Here is a 19,929-nt window from a genome sequence, read left to right as displayed (position 1 = left end):
AAATTCCATGAGAGAAACTCTTTTCGTAATTCTCAAATAAATCTTTTCCTTTACCGGTACCACATTTCCCACAAATAAAACGCTTTGCCAATCTTGCCGAAGTTCTACTCGTATTGAAACATCTTGCAAGTAGCCTACCCACTTAGTACACCGTTGCATCGAATTTCTCATCACTCTCTTTCCACATATCGCACATGAATCGACTTTACTCTTTACCGCTTAAACCTTTTCTCCCCCTCACTATCACTTTCTTTTTTTCTAGGTTTACCTTTATACCCTTTGTCTCAAATGCTTCCTTCCATTTCGCTAACTTTTCTTCCAAACTCTCCATACTATTATTGGTCAAGACCAGGTCATCCGCATAAAATTTCACTCAGAAAACCCTCTTTTAGTCTAACACTTCAGTCACAACATTAACCACAATAGCAAATATCAGAGGTGGCAACACTGATCAATAGTGTATTCTGACTTCCGAAAAAAAAAAAAATCATCTGAGTGGTGACTTGAACTAACTTTTACTTCTATTCTCGCAACTTCATACATCGACATCAACTCAGGTATCTATGTTTTTCTCATTTCCCAATTCCTTACTTTCCTCGGGACTCTGTCAAATGCTTTCTCCAAATCAACAAAGCACATGCTAAAGTTTTTTCTTCTTTTCCTTGTGAGCTTCTTACGCTTTTCTCAAAATGAGCAAAGCATCTGGTCTTCCTCTTTCCTGTGCGCATCCCAGTTGCATGTTATTCAACTCTACTACCTTTCTCAACCGCTTCTCTAAAACTTGTTCTACAACTTTCATTCCATGATCCAACAATTTTATTCTCCTGTTATATGTAGGTTACTGCAACTTCTCACATCCTCCTTTCCCTTAAACAGGGGCACAACGATGCTTTGTTTCCATTCTTGTGGCATTCCCTCATCATCCACTACGTTTTTGGCAAAGTCGCATCATCACTTCAATCCTCAGCTCTTCACTTGAATTTATCATCTCTGCATTTACATCTGATGAACCGATGGCTTTCGTTATCTTTGTCATCATTTTTCATTTGTTTTATGAGCTTGACCACACTGTTTTGGCTTTTCTCCAATTTGTTAAGAAGTTCTTCAGCATTCTTTTTCATTGCTTTTGCAGCCCGTCCTTTGTGCATTTTTTTTTAAATCTTGTTTTTCTTTCTATTCTCTTCTGACTTGTGTTTGCACCACTTTTAAAAGCCTATGTTTCCGTCTTATTCAAAAAGCATGCTTCACCTCTTCATCGCACTACCACGTGTCTTTACGATTCCTTCTTGCTTTCGTTTTTCTACATACTTTGTTCCAAGCTGTCTGATGGCTACAAAAGATCATGGCGACTGATGAACTACCTCGCCAGTCAATTTTAGATTCATTGAGTGAAAAGTTATTTACCAACTCTGCAAGTCTCACAGCAATGCCTCAACAAGCTAAACATTTTTGCAAAGGTGGTCTAGCCATGGTGATAGACGAGTCGTTGAAGAGAGAATTGTGGCCCAAAGTGCGTGTAATTGAAGTTTTTCCCGATGAGTATTGTGTATGGTAGGCTAAGGTGCGAACGGTAAAAATCAAAACTACTAGTTCGTCATTCTGTCGAGATGTGCAAAAACTCTGCTTCTTGGACGCCCTGGAGTGAGAAGATATTGTACCAGGAATCCTGTTTGTCGTTGCCGTTGTTTTTTATGTGTATATATTATTGTTTTGCTTGCTTTTATCTTGCTGGTGTGTGTCTCCACTGAGTTGTGCAGTGACACAAGAGCATTCATTTTTTCATCTTATGTTGATTTTCGTTTCCTGGTAATCCTTTTTTTATTTACTATACTTTTGTGTGCGTGGTCTTGCTTAGATATAACCCTGCGATGATATAGTTACACTGCGGTAGATGTAGTGGCCAGTTTTAGTTGCTTCTTTTCGTTTCGTTGCTGCTCTCTACCGCTATTGAGCCAGACATATCTTGGAGACTTCAATGAATTTATTTTTTTGTCTACTAGAGGATTTTTAACATTTGAATTGCGTTGCTTATGTGGTGTTGCGCGAGTATGTTGCTCGGATTACTTAATTGAAACGTACGTTGAATTCCAAACAAAAGAGCTGAACGCTTTCGGCGTCAAGCCTAGGGCTGTGGAATCGAAATTGTAGAGTTAGAAGGATTTTGGCATGTCCAGAGTAGGAATCGTTAAAAAAAGGCCCAATCCGACTCCAGCTTGACACAAAACGACTACAAAAGATTTTTGTTTGTAACCTGTTTTCAAAATAGTTTTCTTGCTTTCTGTATTGCGCTCTTAAACTTTTTCAAAAAATAAAGGTGTTTGTTTTTGCCAGTTTTTGAAAAACACGACGTTTTAATTTTGATTGTAACTTAAGTGAAATTTAATTTTACAAAAATGAAAAACGATACAAGCTTAAGAAAATCTGGCAACACTAAAGCCGGAGTCGGAGTTAGCCATTTATATATCGATGAATCGAAGTCATTTAATTTTAGCCCACTCCACAGCCCTGGTCAAGCCCTTTCAGTTTAGTGGCTGCTTCTACACGATTCGTTTTATTCTTACTATTGACTCAGTCGATGACGGTGGCAATCATTTTTATTTTAGTTGTGTTGAAAACGGTTGCATGTTTCTTATTTCTCATTCCGTCATGTCCGCCCCGTTAACTCAGTGGTTGAACGCCCCACTCAAGAGCACGCGGCGCTGGTTCGGCTTTCCGGGTGTGCGTTTGAGCAACCCATTTCAGGACTGCTCTCCATTTAGTGGCACCTACAGTAGTAGATGGAACTTTTCCCGGCAACAACATTTTAACAATCAGAAACTTCACTATTCCCATCTAGGTAACGAGATGGGAGCCACTACGCGGAGCCACTTGTCATCCAGGGATGGACGACAAGTGGCTCTTCGTGCCCCATCCTGTGAGTAACATCTGCACCCAAGCAGACGCCAAACGAAACTTGTCAACCAAGAGCCTCCACCCGGACGGCACAGCTGCAAGGGGCAATTGACAGACTCCCCACCATTCTGCAGCTCAACAAAGAAGGCTACACAACAAGCAAGATCAAAGTTGTGGAGCAGCTTGCCCATACCAACCGGACACTCGTCATCCTCCTCCAAGAGACCCACTGCACCTCTGCAGATAGGCTGGCTATTCCCAACTACACGCTAGCCGGGTCTACCTTAAGCAGGAAGCACGGCATTGCCATGTTTGTGCATGAGAGCCTGAAGTGGACCTTTGTCGACCAATCTCCAACTGATGCCGAGATTGAGTGGGTGTGCATTTGTATCTCAGACTACAACATCGTAAACATCTACAAGCCCCCACCCTCGCGAATGTTGCCACCATTCCTTCCAACGTTCCCCTCACCCAGTCTCTATGCTGGTAATTTCAACTGCCAGCACATCGACTGGGGCTACAGCAACACAAGCAGCAACGGAGAATTGCTGGCTGACCGGGCCTTTACAAACCATCTTTCCCTCCTATTCAATCCAAAGGAACCAGCCAGTTTCCACTCCGGCCGCTGGGGAACAGGGACAAACCCTGACTTGGCCTTCGCAAGCGTTGACAGCTCTCTTCCAGACAGACGTGTGCTTGAGAAGTTCCCGCGGTTCCAACACCGGCCGTCCCTCATCCTTGCCCTAAAACTTGTGGCTCCTGTCCCGAGTTCACCGGTGAAGCGATGGAACTTCAAAAAATCCGATTGGAATCAATACAGCCTCCTGATCAATGAGTCTGCTGCAAAGTTACCATCACCTGAAACATGCAACGCAGACGAGGCATACCAGGACTTCTGCAATGCCATAGCCTACTAACTGTGGAAAAGACCACAATACAACGTGGCCATCGAACCATCTGGGACTCTGAGTGTGAAGCTCTCTATCGCTCATACCTAGCCGCCACAAGTGGTGCTGCTCCAACACCGCCGCCACTAGACTACTTGAGCTGCTGGACACAAAGAAGCTTGAGCGATGGAATGAAGCAGTCCAAACCATCGACTTCTCACACTCAAGCCGCAAAGCATGGAGCATCATCAACAACCTCACTGGGCGCTCAGCAAACTCCCCTCGTCAGTGCCCCGTTTCTGCTAATGCCATCGCTTCCGAGCTAGTGCAGAACGGGGTCTACAAGACAAAGGACCGCCTTGTTGCCAGGGAAGTGTCTGCCCTGTGGCGAGTGGAAACACCACAAGAAGAAACAATCTCTGGAGACTTCACTCCAGAGGAATTCGCCACCTCCCTCCGCCTAGTGAAACCACACAAGTCTCCAGGGCCGGATAAGATCTGCCCTGAGCTTGTACTCTATGCTGACCATGCCCTAAAGTGTTGGTTACGTAAAATTCCTCTCTTCCTGCCTGCACCACCTCACAATCCCAAAAATCTGGAGAAGAGCTTTAGTAGCTGCGATCCCTAAGCCTCACAAGCCACCAGAGGACCCAAGGAGTTATCGTCCGATATCCCTCCTCTGTGTTCCTTTTAAGATCCTCGAAAAACTGATTTATGCCCGCGTCAACCCAATCATCGACCCGCTCCTTCCAAAAAAGCAAGCTGGGTTTCGGCGCGGAAAATCCACCGTAGATCAGGTCACACTCTTAATCCAAGACATCGAGGATTGCTTTGAGGCAAAAAAGAAGGCCGGCGCTGTCTTTGTAGATCTCACAGCTGCCTACGACACCGTATGGCATCGTGGCCTTACTTGCAAGCTGCTTCGCCTGCTTCCTGACCGACATATGGTTCATATGATCATGAAACTTGTCATGAACCGTCACGCCTGAAAAACGGCGTCCCACAGGCAGGGGCGCCGGAACGATTTTTGACTGGGGGGGCAAGATTACGAAACAAGGGCACTTTTGTTTACTAAAAGGCCAATTTTTTTCAAGTTTTAAAATAAGATATAGCGACAATGCTAATTTATCAGCTCACTATGTATTGAGTAATGATAGCCTACAAGTGTCCGTTATACAAAGAAGGGCATCATGCTATGTTTTACTACTGTCAAGCCTTAAAGCAGCCTGCGGCCATGGCCGCTTGAGTAGTGCTTGAATGACCGCCGGCGCTACCTCCTCAATCGGCCAAGTTTGGCCGCCGTCTCTTCTGGCCAATTATTTAATTTCGCAATAGAATGATCGTGGATCAACTGTCGAAAATATGTAGTATCAAAGAGTGACGCAAAATTAGGTCGGCGCGTCACAATCGCCACTGTTGCATTGTGCAGGAATATTTGTAATTGATGGAATATATCTATCTGTGATCACCAGCGCTGTAAGTCTTGTTTGTAATTCCCGACGTTTGTTTTAACAAAGTCTTAATCCGAAGTGCTAATTTACCTCGGCTGGCAATATTGTCGATGTTATGTCGATTTGATGTTGTCGGACATTGAATGGTTGTTAAAAAGGAGAACTAGGTTAGTTGACATCCGAGGGGAAAACATTTTTTGATCATATTTTGCAAAAAAGTATGCTTTTTTTAGTAATGTCCACATCATTGAAATACTTATTTTATTACCTTGGCGTCATCGTCAACACATGTCGAACGTTGTTATTCGTTGCTAAACAGAATTCTAGGGGAGTGGCGAACTTCTTTAAAATCAGCCACATTGGAGACACTCGTGCAAGTGTCGTTATAGATGGTCCGCAGTATTGGATTACAATCACGATAAAGCAGTTATTGTGTGGTGCAACGATTCTATTGTAGGACGTCGCCCAGGCCCAGACTTCAACAACGCTAAGTGGTCATTTTAGCATTGTTGCAAGTTTAGTTCTATTTACTTGTGCTATCGTTAATTTTATTTTGTGTTTTGGCCTCCAAGCACGCAGATTTGGCCGCCGAGAAGGAGCTGCACGATGGCTGCCGAAAAAAAACGAGTTTTAAGGCTTGTACTGTGTCGCAAAATTTTTTGCCGTAAATATTATTCTGAGGCAAAAATGAAAGATTATAATTAAGCTAAAAGCAAATAGCAGAAATTGTTATATTGCAAAATGTGCAGTAGCTTACAAGACTTTAAAAGGGCACCATTGCCCCCCTGCCCTTCCATCTGCAGAAAAATTGAGGGCAGGGGGCATCCGCCCCTCCTGCCCCCCCGCTTCTGGCGCCCCTGACCACAGGGATCGGTCCTGGCTCCACTTATTTTCAACAACTACACCCACGACCTGCCAACTACGGTCACCGCAAAATACGCTTATGCGGACGACCTGGCAATTCTCCACTCCACAAAGTCGTGGGAAAATCTAGAAGACACCTTGAGCCAGGACATGAAAACTCTCTCAGCGTATCTGCAGAACTGGCGACTGAACTCAGCGAAACCAAAACTGTGGCAGCAGCTTTCCACTTGCACAATCGGGAAGCTGATCGTGAGCTACACGTCCAGAACAACGGAAAATATCTGTCTTTCTGGCCGGAACCAAGATATCTTGGGGTAACACTGGACAGAACGCTAACATAACGCCACCATTTGGTATCACTGCGCAAAAAACTCACATCCCGCGCTGCGCTACTCAAGCGCCTGGCAGGTTCTGGCTGGGGAGCGAGGGCTGACACTTTGCGTATAGCAGCCTTAGCCCTTGTCTACTCTTCAGCAGAGTACTGTGCACCTGTTTGGTGTCTCAGTGCTCACTGCCATAACATCGACACTGCCATAAACAGCGCCCTGCGCACAGTGACCGGATGCCTGCGTCCCACACCATTGGACAATCTCCCCATTCTCGCTGGCATCCAACCAGCTGAGCTTCGTCGCGAAGAAGCCACTCTGTCTCTCGGTCGACGGGCACTGGAGCCTAACCACCTTCTCCACCACAAGATCTCTGCTCTCCAAAACGAGCACCCCAGTCGACTGAAATCAAGACACCCACTCGTGCCAGCCGCTCAACTTCTTATCAACGAAGCTGATGTACAAGACATCTCTGCGGCTACTTGGGCGGACCATAAATGAAGTTCTGAATGGAAGTCAAGCCCCACCAGACTTTATTCGTTCATCCCCGACGCCGACACACGCCCAATCGGCCTAACACTACCAAGACGGGCATGGGTGCGCCTCAACCGTCTCCGTTCGGGCGTCGGGCTTTTCTGCTCAACCATTTACCAATGGGGAATAGCCTCTTTCTCCTCCTGTGAATGTGGTGCCGAGGAACAGACCGCACACCATATCATCAATGACTGTTCCATCTTCAAGCCACCTAACGGAGTGGAAGGTCTGCGTGTCATGGATGATGAAACCAAAGACTGGCTGCTCTCTAGTAGCCTTCCAGTGTAGTCCGGGAACATCGTGAATCTGGAGTGGTAAAAGGATAGACCCTCGGCTCCAGAGGCTCACACGACAACGATCTAGGTAACTGACCTTGCATCAAAATCCTTTACAAGTATGCAAAACTACCAGAAATTATCTATCAAGGCATTGTCAGTCCAAGGATAAAAATTCAAAACCAAATCAACCAAACCAGTTGAAGACAGACTTGTCGTTCTCGTTTTGATTAAGTTGCTGATCGTTTGCATTTCGTTTATTATCAGTTCTAACTGCATCCTTGCGTTACTTGAGTAAAATTCAATGATTAAACGAAAATGTGTTCAGATCACCTCTTGCCACTACAGTGCCCATAGGTGTTGTCATCCTACTGGATGGGGATGGCCCTGTATGAGCGAATAATTTATTTTATACAACCCCCGCTACATCCGCCATGGAAAAGAGCACTGTAAATAAGTGTGTGTTTTCTCTCAAAGTTAATACTGTTTTTGTGTTTCAGCGCTGGAGCATTGTTAAACTTGGATCAGTGCTTGATCACATGGAAAGACACAGTTATTTTGTCGTAGATAAAGGTGAGGGACCCATACTTGATCCATGCATCGGGATAAGAAAATAAGGTTCTCATAATACCAGCCAGTGGTTCCCAACATTTTTGGGCTTACGGCACTTTACAAAGGAGAAAATGTGGTAGGCTACCCCGTGGCAAATCAAGGATCTTTCATCTCAAATGTAGCATATTGTTGTTGAATAAACCTTAACCGTTTCATACAAATGACTCTAAAAATGGTATTCATAGCTTCTCTGTTTAACTTTCAGCTCTAATGCAGTGCGGAGAAAAGTGGGCACGTTCGCTTGTTGTTCCTTTAAGAAAGTCAATTATTAATAATAACAACTTCACAAATCAATATAAATATTATAAAACAGCAGTTTTACTTCTTGAAGATTGGATAGCACTCTAAAAGAAAATCGGATTACTTAGTCCCCTGTATAATGTAAATATTTTTTTTTTCGGTTGGGAAACACCAATTCTATATTACTGTTTCAAATGAAGCACAGAATAGTAGAGATTTCTTTCTTTTTTGACAGTGAATAACATTGGTGTAATTTCATGTGAAAACAAGCTTTTTGCTTCCTGTATGTAAGGAATTTTCTTTAGTCTGAGTAAATCAATACCCATAAGTTGTAACAAGTAAAAGTAAAAGTATTAGGCTTAAAGGTGAATATGAGTTTTGAATTGTACAAACATTTAAAATGCCAGATTGCATGTTCAACAGGAATGTTTAAATACTGTTCCAAAGGTCCCATGAGGTATTTTATTGGTTAGAGATGGATGAGACCTTTGAACCAATTGACAATTTTTTTAAAGATTTTTATCATACACTATTAGGCAACAATAAAATAAAAATTGATTAACTGTGGAGGTAGGTTAGTCCCACAAATAAGTAGAAAATAAAAAGTGGAAAATTTTAATTTAATTTGTAGACATAATGGCCAATTAACAAAAACCGTTCTATGGGTTCCACACTTCTACCTATATATAAAGGCCATGGGTTAATAATTTCAAAGTCAGTCTGAAACTTGTTCTTTGTTTTTTCGTTCAAATCCCCTTCACATATGGGTGCACATTCGATAAAGCTGCCCTCATTTCTGTCTCGACTATAAGTAGCCTTTCATTTTTTTTTGTTTTGACGTTGGTCAAAACTTAAAATCCAATCTCGTACAGGTATGAGAAAAACTGTAATAAAATCATCAATGCCCTTTCTCCAATGATATTTATTTTGAATTTTTATCCAGAAATTATCGAGTGGCACTTTCCTGTGTAACAGCTTTATATTTCCGTCGTTAGGCATGTCTGTTAGTTCTTCCTCGTTCTTCCTCTTTGAGGGTCAAAATAACATGGTGCTGGTGGTGAAAAGGGAACTTTTACCCTACATATGATTTGAGATTCTAAGTAATCAATGAAAGGATTACTTGTTTTTTGTTTCGGAAATTTTGAAACAGATAAAAAAAAACGAGAAATAGTTCGCGGAACCCTTAGAGTATTATAAATAGCACTCCCGTTGGGAACCACCGTACTAAGCCTTCTGCACTAACGCGAGCAGGGTGGCCAGGTCTCCTATCTCTCGGCCGCCTTTTCATCATCAACTACCCCAACCCAATTTATTACATCATGGATAAAGGTGAGCAGTGTATTTCAACAACTAGCTGAAGCTGGGAGTCAAACCAGGATTGCATGATCGGAAAGCAAGCGCCTTATCAGCTGCGCCATTCCAATGATTGTCATAAATTGTCGTAATTTTGTCATAAACGCCACTGAAGGTTATTGTTTACTGATAGGTTGTTTGGTTGCCTCTAGTGATTAGTATTTTCCTAGGTTTGAATTCTTCTTTAGTTAATTTTTGTTTGTGTACTTTCTTCCGGTTATGCTTCTTGGCCATGTACCATCTGAGTGACATATTGTTTGCTTGTGTTGCTCATATTTGCTAACTGCCCATTCATACACTGCATTTTTATACAAGTTTGCTTGTTCAATTTTAAATAGTTTCAGTAGGCAGGGTTTCTACAGGTCAGAAAATATTTTTGACACAAAGTTGAGGTTTTTTTTTTATTTTTTTTGTGGAAATAAAATAAAATTCTGAAGTCATCCACAAACAAAGTCAGCGATTGGCAACTGACAAGTTCGTACTTATTTGAAAAACTTTTGAAGTCTTTACACCCAACATCTTCTACTACTGCACACCACGATGGAGCCTAACCATTGACAAACAGCTAATTGTTCCTAACAAAAAACTAATGCCCATTTATGAATTTTGTGTAAAATGAACCATACAAGCCTGGTAAACCTATGCAACTTTGGATTTCCGCAAAAGTCAAATTCAAGTACCGTACGTTTGCAATTGTTTGCCTTAGATAACAAAATTAGCTTTCTTGAGTTTGTCTTGCCACTGGTTGACAAGCTGAGTAGTGCCTTTAAAAAAAATGCAAATATCACACATAACAAAACAGAGGAAGAAATCTCCAGATCTTCCAGAAAGCGACAAAAATATGATGGGCAACTAGGTAACAATAATACTGAAGCGATTTGCCAGCACAGTCGAATAACAACTTGCAGAAAATGTGGTAGTGGTCATGGGAAACTTACTAAATTGAACGATGGCCTTCTCAAACGTAAGATCAATCATTCAAATATTTGTTAGGTTGAGAGTTGCCAGCTGCTCAGTAAAGGGACCCTTTTTAAGACTTAAACGAATTGTAAACGAATTAAGATCCACTTCTTTGTTTCAACGTTGAGTTTCTTTTAACACTCCAAGAATCAAGGGGTTCTGTCTTTTATCACCCTTGAGCAGTGGCGGTGACTCGGTCAGGATGTTTGGGCAGGTGTCAAGATTCTGTCAAGATGTTTGAGAAGTTGTCAAGACACTATCAACGCAACTACATTTTTAGTTTTAAAAATTTATAAGTTGTCCTGACTTAGATTGAAACACAACAAACTCAATATGTCTGCTCAAATGACTGTTTTACTGAGTGATGTTGTTTCACTGGTAATGTAACTGTGAATTTCGACACCTGTATCGACTGTGACTTTGCATTTTCACATATTTGCATGTGTTAGATTTTCAACAGGTCCTTGAAAGGCCTGCCTTTCGTTTTACTGCATTACTCCCGTTGATTTGTGTATTCGCCACCTAGCGTCGTTTCCCCTTCATTGTTATCGCTGTTTGCAAATGGCAACACTCACCACGAGATTGTCTATGGAACTTTCGAGACGTTTTCGTTTTTGCTGCTAGTTTGCCAGCTAGCCGAACTTGTTAGTTACTGTAGTTTGTGACTGAAAGTTGATTGATTGATGTTTATGCTTTGTTAGCTGCTTCTCTGTTATGTACTTCTACAGGACTTAAGTTTGACAACTGCTATGGTAATACTTATTTGCGTGTAGGCTGAATTCCATATTTGCAGCTTGCCATCTCAAAGTTCAACTTACTGGTGAGCGTACTTGTGATGTAATAATGTTTTGTATAACTGAATGTTGACTGTCTACCGTAAACAAACGTAACGTATCTCTGATGTGCGTAAATTGTTGTTAGGCTAATACTTCAAACTTAAATATTGCAGAGTCAATCACTATAGAATCCTTCGCGTACAAGTGCATCATTTGGTTTACTGATCCCGGTTATACTACCGGTACGTTCATTATTCTGAATTGTATGATTGATTGATTTGTGTCGTGAATTGTGGATTTATGTTTACTACTGAATTATTGACTTAATAATTTGTCAGCCTAATGGAAATTAATTCTCGTAAACCGATCTTAACTAGGCCATGTAAACTGCCACGTTTCTTTGTTTTTAATGTTGGTCTAGCGTAATGGTTGTACGGTAGCCTACGTAATAATTGTGAAAGGTAACATCGCGAATTTATTTATTCAGTGCGTCATTGGCCAACCTGTGGAACTTGTGTACCGTACAGTGGATTGAGAACTGTTTGTCAACAAATTTGGTACGTTTATCAGTTCGACTGTTGTGCTTGCTGAATTGTGACTAGTGTCTTATGTTGTGTTATTTCTTGACAGAAAAACCGTATAAACTTCATTGCTGCGAAGCAGTCATTGGAAACCGAGTGATTTCTTCAAGTTGGCGTGCTTTAACAGTTGCTCAGTCCTGCCGGGTGGATTAGGAAAATCGTGACGTCACCGGCGCAATTAACTACCGCACCTGTTGTGTTCGCGTCGCACACAACATCGTTTTTCAAATTTGGCATCAAAGCTTGACCATCTTTGAACTGAAGCTGATTTCGTCAATCGAACCGAACTGCTGATCTTCACCAACCTGACGATCAAATTTGCGTTTACTTACCTAGTTCCCATCAGTGTTACGTGACATCTCTCATTTGCTGAAGTTAGCTTATGCTGTTACGAAGCGGATTTGCATACACAGCTATGGATTCCAAAGCCGAAGCTATTCAACAAGCAGCTGATACTTTGAGAGACAGCTACAAGCGTGGTGAACAACTGATGAGCAAACGTGAAAACCTCACAGAAGTGCAGACTATCCTGTTAGAAATTGACAAAAATTATGCCTCTTTAATGGCGCTTTGTGTCGATGTCCCTGAGAATGAACAAATTCCAGGAGGCCTTTCAACTAAACGAGATTACATTCAAGGTAAAGAAGAATTTGCTGATAGAGTCAAACAGTGGTTCTCGGAATGCGAGAGGACAGACACTAAAACTCCTCCACTACGCTCACATCACTCGTCCTTGCGTACTCATTCCCATCGCTCCAAATCCGGAAGCATTCGGTCATCGAGTACAATGTATAGTTTGCGTCAACGTGAAGCACATGCCAAATTGGAACTAGCTCGTTTGACAAAAGAACAGAATGATGCCAGGCGACGAGAGGAAGAAGAACTAGTTCGCATGGAACAAGAGAAAGCTCGGTTGGAGCAGGATAAAGCTCGCTTTGAACGTGAGAGAGCCGAAGCTGAAGACCTGCGTCAAATTAAAGCTGCTGAAACTGAAGCCGCACTCTGGCAAGATGATTCTTCTTCGGTTATCAATATTGGATCAATGACACCCGTACGATTGCCACAGCAAACCTTCACTCACAAAGACACACACCTGGAACCTCTGCGTCACGGTGATGAGCGGCACAAACAAGAACCAACTGCAACATCTGCAGGAATGCCAGACCAAAAGGTAAATTACCCTTGTTATTATACTAGCCGACAACCTGATCTTTCAGAACGACTTCTACCTAAACCAGATGTTAAGAAATTCTTTGGTGACCCACTCGATTTCTGGGCTTTCTGGCACCGTTTTAAGTCCCATATTTCTGATTGGTTGACACCCGACAGGAAGATGTCTTACCTCATGCAGCACTGCTGTGATGCAGTCTGTGAACAAATAAGGCACCTTGCCGATAGCAGCGAAGGTCACAACTGCTATGATGAAGCGTGGGAAGAATTGAAACGGAGGTATGGCCAACCACACGTTATTGCGCATGCTTGCGAGGAACGCTTGAGAGCTGTTACCAGAATTTCTCACCACGAACCAGAACAATTGGAGAAGTTGTCCGTCCTGTTGAAAAGATGTTGTTCATCATTGAGCTCAAACACCGAAGCTTCGAACTTGGATACCGTGCAGTTTATCACCTGCCTTGCAAATAAGCTGCCAGCGTCTCTGAAAGAAAAGTGGGTAATTGAAGCTCTGAAAATCAATGATGACACTGGAAAAGTGGCTGGATTCCAACATTTTGCTGACTTCATAACGAACGAATCTAGGATTGCCAATTCAATCTATGGCGTGAAACTCTTTTCATCAAATGTCGACAAACTTAACAAGCCTGACACCAAAGGGAAACAAAAGGCTTCACTGTTTAACGTAGTGACAAAACCTACTGAACGATCCGGACAGCTCCAAATTGGCAACAAGCGACTCATACAATGTATCCTGTGCGATAATACACATTATTTGCAACACTGCAAAGAGTTCAAAGCCAAATCCGTCACTGAACGGGAGCAATTTGTAAGGAAGAACAAACTGTGCTTAAACTGTCTTGGACCAGATCACATACGTGCCGACTGCAGAAGCCGAGGTAAATGCACTGAATGCGGAAGCTCATCACATCATTCTCTGTTACATCGGTATCTGGTCACAACTGGAGAACACGTCCAGAGACGACACCCTAACCCCATTGCTAATAGAAATGATAGCCAGCCAGATGATTCCGGAAGAAGACCATCAGCAAGGAACACAAATGAAGTTGTAGAAACCTTCCATTCCAGAACAAGCAACTCGGCAACTTACTTGGACATCGTTCCCGTACGTGTGACAGGAGAAGGAAAGGTAATACATACTTATGCTCTCCTAGATTCTGGTTCAAACCGCACCTTTTGTGAACAAAAACTTGTAGAGATGCTTGAACTGAAACCTGAGCCATCTGGTGACTTCCAGGTGCAAACACTGTCTTCGAGTGGACCATATTCCTTCAGTTCTTCAACTGTAGCGTTGAAAGTTCTACCAGTAGTTGGCGGCGAAGTGCAAGAACTGACAGATGTGATCGTCGTTGACAAGATACCTACCAAGCCAACTCCAGCGCCTTCTCCGGAGTATCTGCAAACGCACAAGCACCTCCAAGGCATTGACTTGAAGCAACTGGACCATGGTACAGTTACACTGTTGATCGGAAATGATCATGCTGTCGCCCACCGATGCATTGAAAGCCGCTTTGCACCTAACCCGAAGCAAGGACCTGATGCAGTCAGGACACCCTTAGGCTGGTTGCTTAGAGGTACTCGTCCGAAGGAGAAAGGCTTAGGCAATTTCGATACTGAATCCGACATTTCAAATTTTCTTGTCCGTGGCATGAAGTGGCCTACCGATGTAGAAGACTTGTCCGATTTAATAATTACTGATGAAGGAGAAACGTTTTCTCCAACAGCTGACACCGACCTTTATGATAAGGAAGGTCTAATGAATCTGCTACGAACCCACAAGGAACTGCTAGAATTTGGGTTTAATTTCTCGAGGGAAGATCCCATAGCTTATGACATGATGTCTCGTCATCTCGAACATGTAGACAGCCATTATCGCTTACCATTGCTATGGCGTAATGACACCGTCGAGCTTCCAGACAGCTGTGACATGGCTTTACGACGACTAGATAGCCTGAAGAAACGCCTACAACGTGACAGCGCTCTTCATGAAAGGTATGCAACACAAATGCAAATCACCTTGGACAAGGGCTATGCTGAGATCATTCCTCAAGACGAAGTCAACAATGACTGCCGCAAGTGGTACATACCTCACCATCCTGTACTTAACCCAAAGAAACCAGACAAACTTCGTATAGTCTACGACTGCGCTGCAACGTCATGCGGAAAGTCACTAAACGACTTTCTGATGAAAGGCCCAGATCTCATGAACTCTCTTGTTGGCGTCCTGCTGAGATTCCGCAAAGGACGTATAGCCATAATTTCAGACGTGGAGGCAATGTTTTACCAAGTCAGGATCTCACCGCGTGACCGCGATGCCATGAGATTCTTTTGGTGGCCAAACGGAGACCTATCCAAAGATCCTTCGGCTTATCGGATGAAAGTGCACATTTTCGGTGCAAAGTCGTCCCCCAGTTGTGCAACATTTTGCTTGCGCGAAACTGCTAGAGAGCACGGGAAGTACTTCGACCCGCATATTGCTGAAGTGGTGATGAAAAATTTCTACGTTGATGACTGCTTGGTGACCGTTGAAAGCGAAGAAGCAGGAATCAAATTGGTCCATGATTTACGAAAGCTTCTCGGTATGGGTGGCTTCAGACTAACAAAGTGGTTATCCACCAGTGAGAAGCTAATGAAGATGCTCCCCGATGAAGAAAAATCAAAGGCAATGCTTAACTTGTTGCCCTCAGAAAGCCCAAGAGAGCGCGTCTTGGGTATAAACTGGGACGTTACAAGCGATGAGTTCCAGTTCACAGTTGACTTACCAGAAGATCCACCTACAAAGAGGAAGATGCTGTCCATAACCAACTCCCTCTATGACCCACTTGGATTTGTCTCACCTGTCATACTTGAGGCAAGGCTCATTTACAGCGATGTTTGCCAGAAGAAGCTGGGATGGGATGAGGCGGTCGACGAATCTAATGTGAAGAGATGGATTGCCTGGAGGAACAGTTTGCTCCACCTGAGAGACATCAGGATTCCTCGTTGCTACAAGCTGAAAGTCAGCGGCCCGCCTCCTCAAGTGCAGCTGCACTTCTTTTCTGACGCCTCTTCTGTTGCCCGGGGTGCAGTTTGCTACCTGCGATCCATACTACCTGACTCGAGTGTAATCTGTAGTCTTGTGATGGGGAAATCACTTCTTCCAGGTCCGGGCAGACACACGATTCCACGCCTTGAACTGGAAGCGGCATTGGATGCTGTTAATCTCTCCCGTGTTGTGAAGCAAGAGTTAGAGTTACCTGATTGTCCATGTCTATACTGGACAGACTCTATGATTGTGCTGCAGAGCCTGCTGGCTGACAGCAAAAGGTTCCCTACCTTTTCACGAAACCGATTGCAAAAAATCTTGAACCATACCAAAGTGTATGATTGGCACCATGTCGACACGAAGCAGAACCCTGCTGACCAAGCATCAAGGGGCATGACGGCCAAAGCCTTGATGCATTCTGGGATGTGGCTCAATGGCCCAGATTTTCTGAGGAAACCCCCAGAAGAATGGCCCAATCAAACCGCTCAGCAACCACAATCTGAAGATATCTTTGCTGCTTACAAACCAAAGAGAGAAATCGAAACCTTCACTGCTTCTACGACTGAAAGCCAAGGAACCAACAAGTTAGTCTCCTACTTCTCATCTCTGCGCCGACTGAAACTATCAGTAGCTTGGTTCCTGAGATTCAAATCGTACTTACTGATGCGCATGAAGAAAGAAACCCAGATTACACTGAAAGGACCAATCAGTGTGCCAGAACTTGATGAGGCAGAAATTGAGTTAATCAAATACGAGCAGCGTCAGAGTTTTCCTGCCTGGATCAAATCTCTATCCAAAGGAGAACACCCAAACATGCCCAAATCCAAGAGAATCCCACTCGAAAAACTCAGCCCTGTCCTAATGAAAGATGTTCTACGTGTTGGCGGACGAATCGACAGAGCCGACTTACCGTTCGAAACGCGACATCCTGCTATCATAGCTCCAGAGCGCCACTTAACGGACTTGATAATTGAACATTGTCATACTAACGAATCGAAGCACATGGGTGAAAGCCATACACTGAACAATATTAACCGAAAATACTGGATAGTTAATGCCAAAGTTGCGGTTAAAAGGGTACTTGCAAGATGTCTGCCTTGCCGACGAAGGACCGCAAAACCTAGACAACAGCTCATGGCAGAACTGCCAGAAGCAAGGTTACAAATGTCACAGCCACCATTCTCACAGACTGGCGTTGACTTTTTTGGGCCGCTAAATGTCCGAAACAGACGAAGTGACATTAAGAGATACGGCTGCCTTTTCACATGTCTCACAACTAGAGCCATTCACTTGGAGGTGGCACCAGACCTGACAACTGGCGCATTCATAAATGCCTTGCGGCGCTTCATAGCTCGCAGAGGCCCCATCAAGAAAATCTTCTCTGACAATGGAACCAACTTTGTGGGTTGTGAAAGAATCTTGAAGCAAGCCATCGATGAGTGGAATCAGAACCAGATCCACCAGAGCCTTCGACAACAAGGTGTAGAATGGTCATTCAACCCCCCAACAGCCAGCCATATGGGTGGAGCCTGGGAGAGAATGATTCGCACAGTACGTCAAATTCTTATGAACATCTTACCAAAACAACCACTTGATGATGACACATTGCACACGTTACTTCTTGAAGTGGAAGACATCGTCAATTCAAGACCACTCACCGATGTGAAGCTGGAAGTTGATGGCGACTTACCTCTTACACCTAACCACTTGTTGAAGTTGAATTCTTCAGCGAATTTACCGCCAATGTTAAGCTGCGACAGAGATGGCTACCGACCACGTGATCGATACCGCCATGTGCAGTTTCTGGCAGACACCTTTTGGAAGCAGTGGGTTAAAGAATACCCACGATCTGTGATGTCAAGAGCAAAATGGCTTCACAGAAAGGAGAATATCCGAAGAGGAGACATCGTCCTTTTGATTGATGACTCTGCTCCCAGACAACGATGGCCACTAGGCAGAGTAATTGAAACATTTCCTGATCGTCACGACGTTGTTCGTTCCGTAGAAGTGAAGACTGCAACCGGATCTCTGAAGAGACCAATATCCAAGCTTTGTGTAATTGTCCAAAGGGAAGAAGATGATCCAGATGAAGATGAGACACCAATAGACACCGTTGAGATTTTGCTGGAAGATCAGAGCGATGAGGAAGAGACTAAAGACTGAACTGTTACATGACAATAGACTGTTGAAAAACTTTTATTCATGAAAAGAATGACCCAGTTTGGCCCTTCTTTGGCCCGGGAGTGTTAGATTTTCAACAGGTCCTTGAAAGGCCTGCCTTTCGTTTTACTGCATTACTCCCGTTGATTTGTGTATTCGCCACCTAGCGTCGTTTCCCCTTCATTGTTATCGCTGTTTGCAAATGGCAACACTCACCACGAGATTGTCTATGGAACTTTCGAGACGTTTTCGTTTTTGCTGCTAGTTTGCCAGCTAGCCGAACTTGTTAGTTACTGTAGTTTGTGACTGAAAGTTGATTGATTGATGTTTATGCTTTGTTAGCTGCTTCTCTGTTATGTACTTCTACAGGACTTAAGTTTGACAACTGCTATGGTAATACTTATTTGCGTGTAGGCTGAATTCCATATTTGCAGCTTGCCATCTCAAAGTTCAACTTACTGGTGAGCGTACTTGTGATGTAATAATGTTTTGTATAACTGAATGTTGACTGTCTACCGTAAACAAACGTAACGTATCTCTGATGTGCGTAAATTGTTGTTAGGCTAATACTTCAAACTTAAATATTGCAGAGTCAATCACTATAGAATCCTTCGCGTACAAGTGCATCATTTGGTTTACTGATCCCGGTTATACTACCGGTACGTTCATTATTCTGAATTGTATGATTGATTGATTTGTGTCGTGAATTGTGGATTTATGTTTACTACTGAATTATTGACTTAATAATTTGTCAGCCTAATGGAATTTAATTCTCGTAAACCGATCTTAACTAGGCCATGTGAACTGCCACGTTTCTTTCTTTTTAATGTTGGTCTAGCGTAATGGTTGTACGGTAGCCTACGTAATAATTGTGAAAGGTAACATCGCGAATTTATTTATTCAGTGCGTCGTTGGCCAACCTGTGGAACTTGTGTACCGTACAGTGGATTGAGAACTGTTTGTCAACAAATTTGGTACGTTTATCAGTTCGACTGTTGTGCTTGCTGAATTGTGACTAGTGTCTTATGTTGTGTTATTTCTTGACAGAAAAACCGTATAAACTTCATTGCTGCGAAGCAGTCATTGGAAACCGAGTGATTTCTTCAAGTTGGCGTGCTTTAACAGTTGCTCAGTCCTGCCGGGTGGATTAGGAAAATCGTGACGTCACCGGCGCAATTAAATACCGCACCTGTTGTGTTCGCGTCGCACACAACAGCATGTTTGCATAGAATTCTACACATCAGTTAGTTTGTTTCCTTTGAACTTATCATGTTAGCAGAACATTGCTGTCGTTTGAATGTCTAAGTCGATCATCACGTTTGTTGAATGCAAAATAAATAAATTCATCTGATATTCACCAAGAGCATCTCGTTAATGTAATCAGTCAGCTAGAATGATTCCCGACTTCCATCATCCCCAGTAGTTAAACAGCAGAAGACAGCATCAAGTTCCATTATATTCCTCTGCCAATCGTTAACAATAGCAACTTTGATTACCATGACGCCATCTTGTCACTATGGCATACCCTGCTTCCCTATGCTATCGTTATAACGAACCCTGCTATTTTTACACACCTTCCGTCGTTAAAGGTATAAACATTCTCTCGTCGTTTTAGTGTTAAAAACCTTAGTCAAACATCATTCTCCTAAAATGAACTAGGCCTACAAGTTTTACAAAAATTGTAAATTTTGAGCTGTCTCCAAAACCAATCTCACGACTGGACACTGTTGCAATCAAATAAGATTTAAAATGCGTCCATGACACATCAGCGATTGATATGACCAGATCAACGTCACCCAAAT

At 43.1% G+C, this 19,929-nt stretch overlaps 2 protein-coding genes across 2 annotated transcripts in view; one reads left to right on the top strand and one right to left on the bottom strand.

Moving 5' to 3' along the window:
* The window catches only part of LOC145773980 (sushi, von Willebrand factor type A, EGF and pentraxin domain-containing protein 1-like), a 127,774-nt gene that overhangs the window by 6,083 nt on the left and 101,762 nt on the right, over window positions 1-19,929 (bottom strand). The gene's annotated exons all lie outside the window — the stretch shown is intronic.
* Window positions 12,167-18,130, top strand: LOC145774420 (uncharacterized). The gene has a single exon (XM_082585670.1). It carries the CDS (start codon window positions 12,167-12,169, stop codon window positions 18,128-18,130), a length of 5,964 nt encoding a protein of 1,987 aa, XP_082441796.1.

This window comes from Aplidium turbinatum, chromosome 7 (assembly GCF_918807975.1).
Source record: "Aplidium turbinatum chromosome 7, kaAplTurb1.1, whole genome shotgun sequence".
Taxonomy (NCBI): domain Eukaryota; kingdom Metazoa; phylum Chordata; class Ascidiacea; order Aplousobranchia; family Polyclinidae; genus Aplidium; species Aplidium turbinatum.
This window is presented reverse-complemented; position numbering and strand designations above follow the sequence as displayed.